The 13,554-nt window shown below is 38.7% G+C and overlaps 1 protein-coding gene across 4 annotated transcripts in view; it reads right to left on the bottom strand.

The window, feature by feature from the left end:
- Window positions 1–315: 315 nt before the first annotated feature.
- The window catches only part of JPH1 (junctophilin 1), a 77,163-nt gene continuing 63,924 nt past the window's right edge, over window positions 316–13,554 (bottom strand). The window contains exons 4-6 of one of the 4 annotated variants that reach the window (XM_012735353.3): window positions 9,340–9,989; window positions 2,821–2,916; window positions 316–2,646 (exon numbers count right to left, since the gene is read on the bottom strand). In XM_012735353.3, coding sequence (XP_012590807.2) covers window positions 2,836–2,916; window positions 9,340–9,989 — 731 coding nt within the window. In that variant the 3' untranslated portion in view covers window positions 316–2,646; window positions 2,821–2,835. The remainder of the gene's footprint in view (window positions 2,647–2,820; window positions 2,917–9,339; window positions 9,990–13,554) is intronic. The other 3 variants (XM_012735355.3, XM_012735354.3, XM_012735357.3) reach the window with 3 other exon arrangements.

The following is a 13,554-nucleotide window of genomic DNA, read 5'->3' as shown; positions in this document are numbered from 1 at the left end:
ATTTAATTAAACTTTGAGTTTTCCTTAAAAATAGGAACAGTCTTAAAACGCTGGATAAAGAGCTAATCCAATTTATGAAGGCATTAGCAGTGGAGCAATGAATCCTATTTTGTAAAATCATTTGAAAGGCCCAGGATGAAAGGAATGTAGAAAGAAATAGTGCCACAGTGTAACTACCTTCTGCCATGTGGCTTCTTCATTTTTTTTTTCTATTTCTACTGTTAATTTTTCAGCAGATCTTTCAACACCACCCCAGAAAATTCCATATAACGCAAGACAGTAATTTACTCACAAAGGAAACACACCTCCAACTTTATTAATAACCAACTTTTTTTTTTATTAGAGCAGATACAGTTGTGAAAACTGTACATTATACATTTTGGTTTCAAGGATTATAAATAAAGGAACTCACAGGTAGGGAGTTCTTTTTCACAGCAAGAAACTTTAAATAAACAAAGTCATGTTTTATTAAGTACATTGGCAGACTGCATGTGCTGTCCAAAATGTAGAGTACAGTATAACAACCCATTAGAAAGAGCCTTCATGTAAAATACAGCTGTGCACATTTTAGAAAAATACCAACAATTTGAGCTTTGTTTTAAAAAAGCTTATAAATCATACATATATTTATAAATGGGACCCTCATGCTCACTTTATAAACATATCCTTTAGTTATCTGTTACCCATTACTTCCAAAGCATTACACGTTTTAAATAAACACTTAATAAGATTAAATATTTTATTTTATTTTTTTTAAAAAATCAGCTTTCCCAGCCTAAGGAGCTATGGGGTTAGGAAGGAGCAGTGAGAGTACTGAGACTGACTGACACAGGAACTTAAACGCCTGTTCTCAGGTAAAAATGTTACTTCCTAAATTTAAAAGTCAAAGCAAAACGTACAAAATAAATATACAAGTTGTAATTTTTCATCTGCTCTCTTTCTGCCTTCTTCTTTATTCCATATTGGTCACACCCAGGATTCTCAACATATTGTACTTCTGCAAAAAACATCACTGGGTTACTACCCTGCAGGTGACGAAGCATTCAGTCCATACCTGTGCTAACATGGGAATTATGTGAACTATTATCTCTTCTGCACTGAAAAGGTAGCTAATAAGGTAAAAAGAATCTGATTAAACCATGCAATTCATGAAAATATTTAGGAATAGCTCCCCCTCTGCAATGTAATGTTTTAAAAAGATTTAACAGATACCTTTCCTCCCCTGATTTCGTTTTAAATAATTACTTTTATAAAGACCACTTAGTTTCTCTAAGTAAGCATGCTTCTGAATAATAAAGGATAAATTATAAAACAGCAAAAAACCAGAATATGTCAGAAGGACAAAGGACTGCAAAAGACACATATTTAAAATAAAAATGTCTAAGCCTTTAAAATTTGAAATGAAATTACAAAAGGACTTTGAAAAACAGGAAAGGCAGAAAATTGAGAAGCAGGGATTGAACAAAGCTTTATGCTCTACCTGAATGTATTCAACAGAAATTTAAGTTGGAAAAAGAAAACAAGAAAGAGAAGCACAGTTATTAATAGCATCTTGCTTAACTTTCATGGGAATTAACACAGCCACTGACAAGATTTTATTTGGTTGTAAAGTACGTCAGCAAAGAAACTGAATCCTTTAAACACCGATTACTGCAATCCATGCAACGTTTGGACTATACTTCTTCGAATTCTGTTGTCTTTCAGCTTTTAACATTTAGCACCTCTTAAGTGCATAAATAACTCATCTCAGTAAATGATAGAATTTTTAAAATAAAATTATTTCTTAGGAAGGTACGATGGCTTCAGATTGCTAAATTTTAAAGATAAATAGCCTTTTACACGTTTAAGAAGAATAAATGACATAAAAAATGGTGTATTGCTATCAAAATAAGCACATTTTTCACTAGCACTTTGTTGTTTCTTTTCCTTGAGATGCAACACGTGTGTTTCGTCTGGCCAGGACCGCAGGTGATGGGTGACTATACATCATAGTTAAATAAACAGCAAAAAAATGAACAAGAGTCGTGCACAGGCAAACAAAACCACCTCTCCCAGAACATTCCAGGAGATGTTAAAGCAGCAGGTCATGGCATAAGACTGGTGAGTGATGCTGCTACCTATTTCTTCTAATGAGATAGGAGTGAATGTTGGAACCACGTCCACAGCAACACAATCCTCCGACCGCATTCCTCGGGCAGTCGTTGCCCCAGCTCCCTACTAAAAACGTCAGATGGTAAAATAGTAAGGCAGCTGTTGACTTCCATCAGACAACAACAACAAAAAAAATGCAGCTCCATACATTTCCAGTTTAGTCACACTCCGCTAGGACAGATGGAGTAGCCAACGCCAAGAACTTCGCCGGATGGGGCTGCTTCAGCAGATTTTAAAAAAGAATCGTTATTAAGTTTTGTTCTCCAACATGGCTGTGTGCCTCAGCTCCCAGAGGACCCCAAAGCCACAAAGCATTCCCAGGGGAACCGAACAGGTCCTCTGGCTGAATTTTCCAAGTGTCAGCTCTCTCGCGATCCCATCCTAATTCCAAGCCTCCTTCCCTGTGTCTGAGTCTGCCTGGGGTGGGGCATTTAAAGGGCTGACGGCACCACTGCAGAGAACTGTGGGCTAACACCACTAGTTGTCATGACTTCACTGAAGGGTCAAAACAGTTACAGCGTTAAGTAACCATGTTGAATCACATTCAGGCACAGCCAAAATTAAAGTGAAGGACAATACGTTGTTTAAAAAAAAATAATAGTAAATTTGAATATGAGAAAAGAATGTTATTCATTGTGATTTTTAGATAGAAATTAAGGCTATTCTTACCTTTCCTAAATCCAATCAAGTTAGAAAGTGAACAAAAAGAATGGCCAACCCGATATTCAACAGCATGACAAGGACAATCATGACTGAGTTAGGGCCCTGGAAATGAAACAGAACAAAACAAGCATAACTTTTCCAAGTTAATATTCACTCTATTACCAAAGCCAATTACCAAAAATATAAGAAAACTTGGTTGCATTAAATAAGGCATGAATGATGACAGTAGTTCCAAAAGGTATAAATTAAAAATAGCAATGCTATGTTTAGATGGAGCCATTTCTGAATTTTTGCTTAAAAACGAATGCAGGCTTGAATTAGTTTGAAAATGTTTTAAACAATCATCTACTTCATTCACCTTAAAATAATGGACAACAGCCTGGGTTGAGGCACAGTTCACCATAAACGGGGTCAGTAGGAACTGATGGGAACTAAGATGTGCATTTGTTGTTAGGATGTCATTCAAATGAGGATGAACTGTTTCCTCCTAAGGGCAGTTAGAACGGGAGGGTAAAATCTATAAGACAATGAAGCCTCAAAGGAAAAACTCAAGATGAGGCTAACTCTTGCTTTTTCCTGTTCTTTTCTTTTTTGGGACACCCTCCTGTCCTTTAAGTAAAAACTGTACATGAGAAGTTGAATATTCTTAGAAGTTATTTTACAAGTCTAACTTTCTTTTTCCCTAATCACAACCACAACATTTCAAAATTCAGTTATACTTAACAAACAGCAGAATCCTATTTTGATAAATATTATAATAAGCACCAGATAGCCTAACTTCCCCAAACTTACTTAAACCAACCTCATATGACCCATCTTTTCACATCTGGCCCATGGAGAAGTCACTTTTTTTTAAAAGGCCATTTAAAGGACTTTAAGAGAAGTCACCTTTATTACAAAGACACAGTCTTGGTATTTACTGTTAAAATAGTGTCTATCTAATTCTTAAATAGCAGGAAAAATGTTCCAAATGGGCCTTAAGAGGTCAGTAGGTGGGTAGTTTTATTGTCCTTATTTTACAGATGAGGAAACAGTTACACTCTATTTGGGACTACATTGAAACAATGCTAGAGAGGCCTCAAAGGCATTTTTTTGTTTTTTGTGAGTGGAGAAGTGGGTAAGGGAGATTGAAACTGCCATCAGTCAAGTGCTCTCCCCCCAGGGGTCCTCAAACTTTTTAAACAGGGGGCCAGTTCACTGTCCCTCAGACCGCTGGAGGGCCGTTGGAGAGTGCGGTGCACATTCCACACATGCGCACTGTGGGCCCCGGATGAGTTGGCTGCTAAGCAGGACCCCGGCGGGCCGGATAAATGTCCTCGGCAGGCCTCACGTGGCCCGCAGGCCGTAGTTTGAGGACCCCTGGTAGGGTTTGGGTCACACGTCACTTACTCAAGGTCTCTTCCTTGCATGAGGCCACATCTCCCTGGGAGAGGTCAGAGGGCCCACTTCCTTCCCTATCCTAACACTTTCCATACTTTATGGTCATTTGTTAATTGCCATCTTCCCCTAGACTCTGAGCTCCACAGTGGCAGGGCCTTGTCTTGGTTACCACTATGTACCCAGCGCACAGTCACCCAGGCAACCAATATTTAATGAGATCCTTCTGTCTCCCTGTACTTTTCTAGGTGCTGTGGATGTGGTTGTTGAACAGATCAGATTAAATCACTGCCTTAAATGAAGAACACACAGGGTGATTAGTAAAATAGAGGGGCAGATGAGGAAGGAACAGGGGTACCCTTGAGATATGGACTATTTGGAAGAAGAAAAACCCCAGTTCCTAAACCCCATGGAAATGAGAAGAAAATAAACATTTACTGCAAGTCTTTTTAATGCCAGACAGTGGGCTAAGCATTTCTAAGTAGATTATTTTTCATTTATTCTTTACCTGTGATTGTTAGTTCTACATTTTACAGAGCTTCAAGAGGAAAAGTGTCTTGCCCAAGGTTACTCAGCCAGTTTAAACACATTAGAACTAGAATTAAACTTTAGCTGGTTCACTTCAGAGCTTCATACTCTTTCCTCTACATCCCTATTAACGCCACAGGCCTTAGTTTAAAAGCAATTTCCAACCAAGTTATTTAGAACGACATTTTCAACTATATCCCGTAATTCCCACACTATAAGGAAAACATCAAATCTTGATAATGGCCAACTGCTCTTTTGGAATAGTTGTGTTCTAAGTTAATAGAGTTAATAAGTTAATGTAACTTGTTAATTATGTTTAACTTAGAACATAATGTAGGAAACTCTCTAATGGAGATGATCATTCTACATCACCACTCACACAGAGATTAAGGGAATACTATTACAGATTGAGCATCCCTTATCTGAAATGCTTGGGACTTGAAGTCTTTTGGGTTTTGGATTTTTTCCGGATATAACAGTTGAACATCCCAAATCCCAAAACCCCAAATTGAAGACATTCCAATGAGCATTTCCTTTAAGTATCATGTCAGTGCTCAGAAAGTTTTGGGTCTTAGCAGGACGTGGTGGTGAGTGCCTGGAGTCTCAGCTACTCAGGAGGCTGAGGTGGGAGGATCTCTTGAGGCCAGAGGTTCAAGGCTGCAGTGAGCTACGATCCCATCTGAGAAAAGCCACTGCATGTCAGCCTGGCAACATAGTGAGAGCCATCTCTTAAAAAATTTTTTTGGATTTTAGAGCATTTCAGATGCTCAACCTATACTACTATGTACTTTGATCAGATTTTGTTCATGAGTGTGTTAAGAATTTGGGATCATTTCAACTCTTTGGGCCAGTGGGTTTAATTTATAATTCTCAAAGGTACTTTAGTGATATAAAAGATGAGAAAAAAGTATACTGGATCAGAATAATACAATGCACAGTTCAGTGTCTTACAGTGGACCCAAGAAAAGCACAATGACAGAGAAAGTACCTTCAGTGAAGCCAACTCTAAGATGTGCCTGACCCTTTCATGCCCATTCTGTAAATCTTTATAAAGCTATGTGAATGTATCTAACCCTTTCAAATTGGTTTGTAGTTTGAGTGTCTATTCTCTCGGGTTGACTTTAGCTTAGTATCTTTCTTCACGTTTGTACTGGTAACGTGGATTCAATGAATAATGAATGTTTTATCCAGAATGAAAAATACACACATATATCTATATTTCTCCTACCAGGGTGGCTCCATTTATAAAGCTATTTTTAAAGATGACTCAGTGACGATGAAAGCAAGCCAGACATTAAAGGTTCAAACAGCAACTAGGTGAAAAATAAAAATCTGGGATGCTATGTTTAACAGGCCAGATATTGAGCCGTGACCTCTGTGTTCTTCAGACAGCGAGGTGCAGGGCACGCAGAGAAAAGCTTTAAGGTGAAGTCCCATAAATATGACCCTGGTGGCCAGTTGTAGCTTAAAATAGCAAAATGAAAAAAAAAAATCAGTCTTGCTTTTCAAGACTGACTGGGACAGGTGTAATGAAAGAAGCTGTAGCAAGGCAAGTGTAAGTCTTGGTTGGAAAAAACTTTCAGGCAGTTAGAAAATAAACTATAGGAAGTCAAAATACGAAAAACGAAGTTCTAACTCCATAAATTATTTTCTTCTTCTTCAAGAGACTGTTACCCATATTTAAAATTGTGAGAAATTTTCTGGTAAGGAGTTATTATGTTTTCTTTACGTTAATCTAAAACTTCTCTAATTAAAAACATAAGAAAAATGAAAAGTTTAAATTTAGTATTAATAGCAGAGTTTAATTACGTGTATCTACATTTCTTTTTTGGTGTGATGTTCAAATCTGACCTGCCAGGGATGCTTTAGATTTTCCGCAAGTTCCAAAGAAAGATCAGGTAATCTCAAAGCAAGCTTGGAAGCTGATCATAATAATGGCTGGGAAAAAATTGCAGGCAGTTTTCAGAGTGGGTTGAGACTGCTCATTGGAAGAGTCGCCCTGTCTGCTTGATAAGGCTCCAAAGATGCCTATTCTGGCGCCTACCAAAGTTGCCATGTTGCAGAACTCTACAAAAATTTCAGTATTGCATAGACTGTGTGCCCTGGGACAGAGATCATGTGTAACCACTGCCCACAGGGCTCACAAGTTTACAGAAATCTCTGCTACAGCCTCCCTCCTCCTGCCTCTCACACTAACGTCACTAATTTATTTGCTCTAAGTGGTAGCCTGTGTCCCAGGAGATTTTCTGTATTTCTAGGAGATCAATATCCAGGGTGATCTTAAGGATGGATCAAACCCTTTTGAATATTTAGGAGCTACTTATGCTTCCTGCAACTAGTACAGTGTTGAAACAAACATCATCATCATGATAGCCAACGCTTTGTGAGCATTTACCCTGCGCTAGGCACTGTGCTAAGGACTTTGTAAGTATTAATTCATTTAATCTTCACAATAGCCCTGTGAGATAGGTATGGATGAAAAAACCAAGGCACACAGTAGTTAGAAAACTTGTCCAGAGTCACACAGCTGGTAAGCAACAGAGTTGGGATTTGAATCCAGGAAGTTTGGTACCAGAGTCTAATTCTATGAATTTTTAAAGTGTTATTTGTAAGCCCCTAACTTATATGCAGTGTCTATCTCAAAATTGTAAGTAGTACTACTCGATTGTTTTAAAGGTCATTCACTGACTACACCTTTATGATGGTTGTGTTACTGCCTAACTCCTGGAAGAAACCAGTTACCAGGATTGGGGAAGGCGGCTTTCTGTTACTATCAGGAAGATAATATTAACTGTTAGACTCTTCATGTGAAGCTGCCAAGTCAAGCTTGATTTGTAGTCCCTGTCATAGGCAGAGGCAGCCTGAAGCTCAGGGAGGCTGCACAGCTGTTGGGGCCTTCTCTGTGTCTTTGGTTGTGGAAGAGAACCCTAGGCACTGACCTATGAGGTGGAGGGTGCTTGGCTAACTTAAGAATCTGAGGATTCTGCACATAAGTAAAACAGACTGTTTTTCCTAAATAAGGAGGCTGTTTTACAGAAAGATAGTGATGGTACAAGCTAGGTTATACAACCTTTTTTTCCCCCCTATCACAGCCTAAAGTATGACCCTGGGGCATATGCTTCTCTTTGTGGAGTTGTGGAAGTCAACTGAACCCCACTTCTGGGCACCCAAAGATATATACTATATAGTCTTGCATTGTTTGAGTGTCCCCCTTGTAAATCAGGCAAACTATCACTGATATGTATGTGAGGCCTTACTAACATGGGGCTACCCATGCTGAAAGTCAAACGAGGAGTGAATCATTACATTTAACAAATTCAGTTGCAATATCAGGATGCTGATGTATCAATGTTAAAAATTTTAAAAAATGAATGCTTACTAAACAGCCAGAGTCTCATAAAGTTAGTCTGTTTTGAAAATCATTTATCTCCATGGAGTCTCTCAGGAAGTTAGTCCAGTTAATCTGATTAACTTATATTTAGATAATTAAAAAGTCAGGAATTTGAAAAAAAGAGAACCAGTGTTTTATCGATATTAGCAAAATAGATATACATAATACATTTCAAGCATAAGTTAATTAAAAAGATGAATTTCAACTGTTTAACCCTATGAGTAAATTGAACAGACAAAAATAAGGTTGCATTATATTCTTGTTGAACAAGATATTATTCCATACTATTATGCAAATATGGCTCTGTAATTACAAGTACATATTAGGTCAGCTGAGGTTTCTTCCTTAAGCTACATCTAACATCCAACACCTCTGTTTCAAAGGCATGTGACCAGGTCAATAGGTCAGCTGGCCAATTTTTTAAATTGATAATTACTTAGTTTCAGATTTTATAAATTCTACAGAATTTGATAAAATACTAATTCTATATATCATTCAACAAGTAAATCTCATTTGAAAGAGGATGTAGAGATTTTTCAATAACATGGAACTTTCCTGGCTGAATAATAAATATCTTAAATGCTGGAGACTAGCCAATAACAATAACTAACATCTGCCGGAGAACTGAAACTGGAAGATACCCTCACCCTCTGAGAAGTCAGAGGACCAGAGAAATTCCCTTGAACTGTTGGAAATGTCAGTTCTCATCTGGGAAAGAAAAATGTTCTAGCTGCAAAACCTGGCTAATTAAGTAAAATCCAAATTAAGTACTTAGGAGAAGAATTCACAGTGGCTAGAAGAGACCTTTTTTGCTTAAAGATGCTGAGCATTGTGGGGGCAAAAGCTAAGAACTTGGTGTGTCCTCCTAGCTGGAAATCGAGGAGCAGCTGGCCCTAGGCAGGGGCCACGATTCCTTTCTAGCAATCACCGGAAGCTTCCATGAAGCTCACCAGGACATGTTGATAAGGCCTTCCACAAAGTGATCTGTGCTAAGCTGGCCAGGCCCCGCCTACCTGGGTTATGTTGAAGGTGGGTGGCTGAGCAGACATGGAGGAATGTCTGTCCAGGGAGCTGTCTTCAAACTACAAACCTTGTTCTGCTCTAAACAACCCCTCGCTCCTAGAACCTCGGTTAGCATGGCTGTGATTGACACGCACAGTTATGCCACCCTCCTCCCGGAAAGAACCAAAAGGAAGAAAGGAAGGGAAAACACATCGTGCGAGACTTACTGAATTGGCTTCTTTTTCCAAAGAAGGGCACGAATCGTTGCTTGCTGGGTTCTTTGGTATAGCAAGTTCAGACTTCTTAGCTTTTGGCTCAGCTTTGCTTTCTTTGGCAACTGGTTTTGTCACAGATTTGGAGGGACTCCACTTGTTAGGGGATGGCTTGTGCACCAGTGCTGAGGAAGACTGGCTCGACCCATCACCATCCTCCACGTCTTCTGGAGGGTGCTGGGGGGCGTTCAGCTTCACGTAGTAGCCGTGATACTGAGAATGCAGCTCCCCGTTACTGGGGTTGGGGATGTGGTGGCGGCCAGAGTACTTGGACTGGGGTACGGCTGCTCCTGCCTCCTTCGTGGGAGCCTTTGACATCAAGGGCTTATTGACAACGGCCGTCACCTGCTCATCAGCCACACTCCTTTTGTCTTGGCTGAGTCTTGCCCCTGAACTGGGGTTTTGCTTCTTCGTGGGCTTTGGGGAAGGAGAGTGGGGGGAGTGGCTCTGTTTGGGACTGGCCTCAGGAGATCTTGGGGGTGTCGTGCCTTTGCGATAAAAATGAGGAGATTCCTTTGGTGTAGGTGGCTTTTCTGGTACCTTTTCCTCTGGATTTTCTTTAGCATCTACACCTTCCTGTAATCTCTGTTTGATGTAATCAGGGCCTGCCAAAACAAAACAAAAAAGAAAAAAAAAAGATGATAGCAAATAAGGCATAGAAGCTTGTACCTTATGTATATAGTTTTTGGCTAAATCAGGTTGACTTTTTTTTTCTTTTAAATATATTTATAAGACTCTGATTAAGCATAAGCACATTTCTTTCTCCAGGAGAAAAGATTATTTATTACTGAAAGGCTGCTTTTAAGATAATACAGTATTTGTGATTATTTTGGTAGCCACAAAAGTTAAACAGTTCTGGCGTCCCAAATACTTGCATGGTCCTTGCCGACTTGCAGAATGTGAAGGTGAAACTCATGTTGATGGAGCACTGGCCACAACACCATAATTAATCTGCCTATTCGAATTATGTGGTGTAATGAAGACAGAAAGTGTATACTTGTATGGAGAACTAAGCTGACTACTACATGTGTTTGAACATTTAATAGAGTCCACTGTAAGAAAGAGCAGATAACATATTTTTAACAATCTGTCATCAAAGGATCATTAAAACTTCCTGGTTAGGAACAACTTCTGCGGTTGAGGCTGCCCTACACAAAATCATGTATATGTAGCCCATTCACAGCTGTGACGGATGTTGATCTGCAGGCACTGGAAGTAAGACAAGGCAGTTGTCTTTGGTTCTGAGGTCTCAGGATACATTTCTTCTTTTTTTTCTATAGTTCAGGATTGTTTATAACAATCATGTTATTTTTACAGATAGGTAGAATTTTCATTTAACAAAATGCGACCCTGCTGCATTGTTATTTTATGGAGAGAGAGATGCAAAGAAACAGACTGTGGGCCACAAGATGGTTTAGGTCCTAAGAGCTTAAGGGGGTGTCCCAGCACTCTGGGACAGCTCTCCAAGGCAGCGTCCTCCTTCCAGGTCCTTCAGCCCCTTCCTTGTAATCAAGTCATGTGCACACTCTGGCTACCACTCCACCCATCAGCTACTCTTCACCCCTTAAGGTGAAGTCAAGGTCCCACGCAGCGCAGTTGGCCCTCTTCCAGAAGCTGACAATGTCTCACAAGTGTATAAGAAAGAAACTTTCCCCATCAACTGGCTTTACAGAGAGCTGGTGAGCTCTCATCAACTCCACGACACTGAGTCTGTTCATCTTCCTTCCTGCCTCCCACCCTGACCCCTCACTCCAGACAGACTAACTTAAAAGATTTACAGAGGAGCTGAAGAACAACTATCCTTAATTGCTAAAAATACATACTGCACACTTAAACTTTTATTTGCTCTTCCCATGGTAGTCTGAGTAATAAGGCATTGTGATGAGACTGCTATTTATTATGCAAGGTATTTTCCAAAATTTAAAGCCTCAACAAAAGGTTAGGAGGTAGGTGTTATTTATCTACATTTTTTTTTGTATGTGGAAACAGCTGCAGCAGCTGAAAAACCAAAAGTCATATCACTCCTATGTATCCTTTCACAAAAAATGCAACATATAATATTTTAAAGCCAGAGATGAGAATTCCCTACGACCCACCATCGCACATTGTATTCAGGGCCCCAAACATAATAGTATTATCACAATTTCCATCCTTTAGACGATAAATCCACTCGTCAGGATTAAAGTTTCCCAAATTTGTCAAGAGCACAGGTCAAACAACTGAGATTTCCTTTCTAAACTTGGCAAGAGCTTACTCCCTTTTTAAATTGGCAATTTTCTTTTAAATCTTCTATCAAAAATGACAGTATGAATTCTCACAGTATGAATACCCAGTGAAAGGTATCTCACTTGAATAAAGAAAAGCAGCAACTGCAATCACTTAAGAGGTGATGTCTTTCTATTTCTGAATTCTTCCTTGGTGCTGTGTCTGGACGTAGCAGCATCGTGAGCACAGAAAGGTTATGTTCCTCCATCAGCCGACTTGCTTTTACTTTTTAAATTCCCATAAGGTCATTGGTATTGGTCTGTCTTGGAAAAGCTCCTTGTGATACTACTGCAGATTTTTATAAAACCCCATCTCCTCTTTTGTAATAAGGTATATTCTCTGATAGATGCAAATACAGTATTGCTTATATACTTGTTCCTCACCCTGCCACCCAAAATTTCATCACAGTTGCTGTTATTTGTGTTTCACTGTCACTCAATTTTATAGGATTGCTGAAATATACTCCTCTAGGTATGGTAGTGACTATACTGTGCAAAGATAATTAAAAGTCAAGTTTCTTGGAGCCATTAAAGTTTTAATCTAAGCTACATAATGCTGAACCAATTACAAAAATTACCAGGTACTTTTAATGTCTTCAATTTAAGAGATAAAGGCAAATTTATTTTTGCAAAAAAAAAAAAAAATTGCTAATATCTATCTAAAGATTAAGGCACACTAAAAGCTAACATTTAACTTAGGCTGCCCACAGTGAAATCCCAGCACTTTGGGAGGCCAAGGCAGGATTAGTTGAGGTCAGGAGGTCGAGACCAGCTTGAGCAACAGAGTGAGAGCCCATCTCTAAAAAATAAAAATTAGCTAGGCATGGTTGTGCACACCTGTGGTCCTACCTAATTGGGAGGCTGAGGCAGGAGGATCACTTGAGCAATTGAGAAACAAAGCCCAAGCATTTCATTTTGAAGACGTGAGACTGTGATAGATAGTGCAGCTTACAAACTGAGGAGTTAAATTTTTATGATGTTCTCATTACAGAAAAATTGTCAAATTTCTGAGGTGATAGGTTAATCAGTTTGATTTAATCATTCCACGTTGTATTAAAAAATCATAACATCACTTTGTACCCCATGAATGTACACAATAATGTCAATATATGATGTTTGAAAATTCAGAATTTATCCTAGCCACCTTTGGTCCCTCCTGCATTTACTGCAGGAAAGCAGATTAGGAGCAGAAATGGGAGCTGCTTTGACAAAGTTCAACAGAAGTGACAGCTGCCAGCAAAGGATGGGACTGATAAAATACTAACAGGTACAAGAGGCCATTTATTTGGGGTAAACTCGGGCAATTCAATAATGGTAGGTCCAATAAAAATTAATAATTTTTGAAAGTCAGTAACTAAAGGGATATAATGTTATTTGAAAAAAGATAAAAAATCTATTGGTTGCTTTCGGGCTAAAAAAAGAAAATAAAGGAGAAAAAAAAGGATGAAAGAAAAACAAACAAAAACATATTAGTACTTGAATATAAAATACATTTTCAAATGCTTTTTATAAACAGTGCATATAACTCTGCCTACCTCTTAATTTATACTGTCATTAATAAGCCAAGTTGAGAATGATTTGGCCATTGGAATAATTTGTATTAATAAATTTTTAAAGCTAAATTTTAGATTCCATAGAATGCATTTCTTATTAATCTCTTAACTCTCCAATACCAGTCTAATCACTTCTTTAACCTTTAGAAATCTGATGTGCACCCTCTTTGGCACCGTTTTCTTGTTCTAAGTGTATCAGGAAAGGTTTCTCTTACATGATACTCATGCCCACTCTTCTGAGTTTTTTAGGTGTTCTCAGATTGGTCTACAGGGCTTTTGATGATACTCAAAATCTGTTGTACTGAAACAATTTACTAGAATGATAGCAGTACATTTCAGTACCAACTTTTAAA

This window comes from Microcebus murinus, chromosome 7, assembly GCF_040939455.1.
Source record: "Microcebus murinus isolate Inina chromosome 7, M.murinus_Inina_mat1.0, whole genome shotgun sequence".
NCBI lineage: Eukaryota > Metazoa > Chordata > Mammalia > Primates > Cheirogaleidae > Microcebus > Microcebus murinus.
Note: the sequence above shows the minus strand (reverse complement) of the source record. Positions and strands in the feature narration are given on the sequence as shown.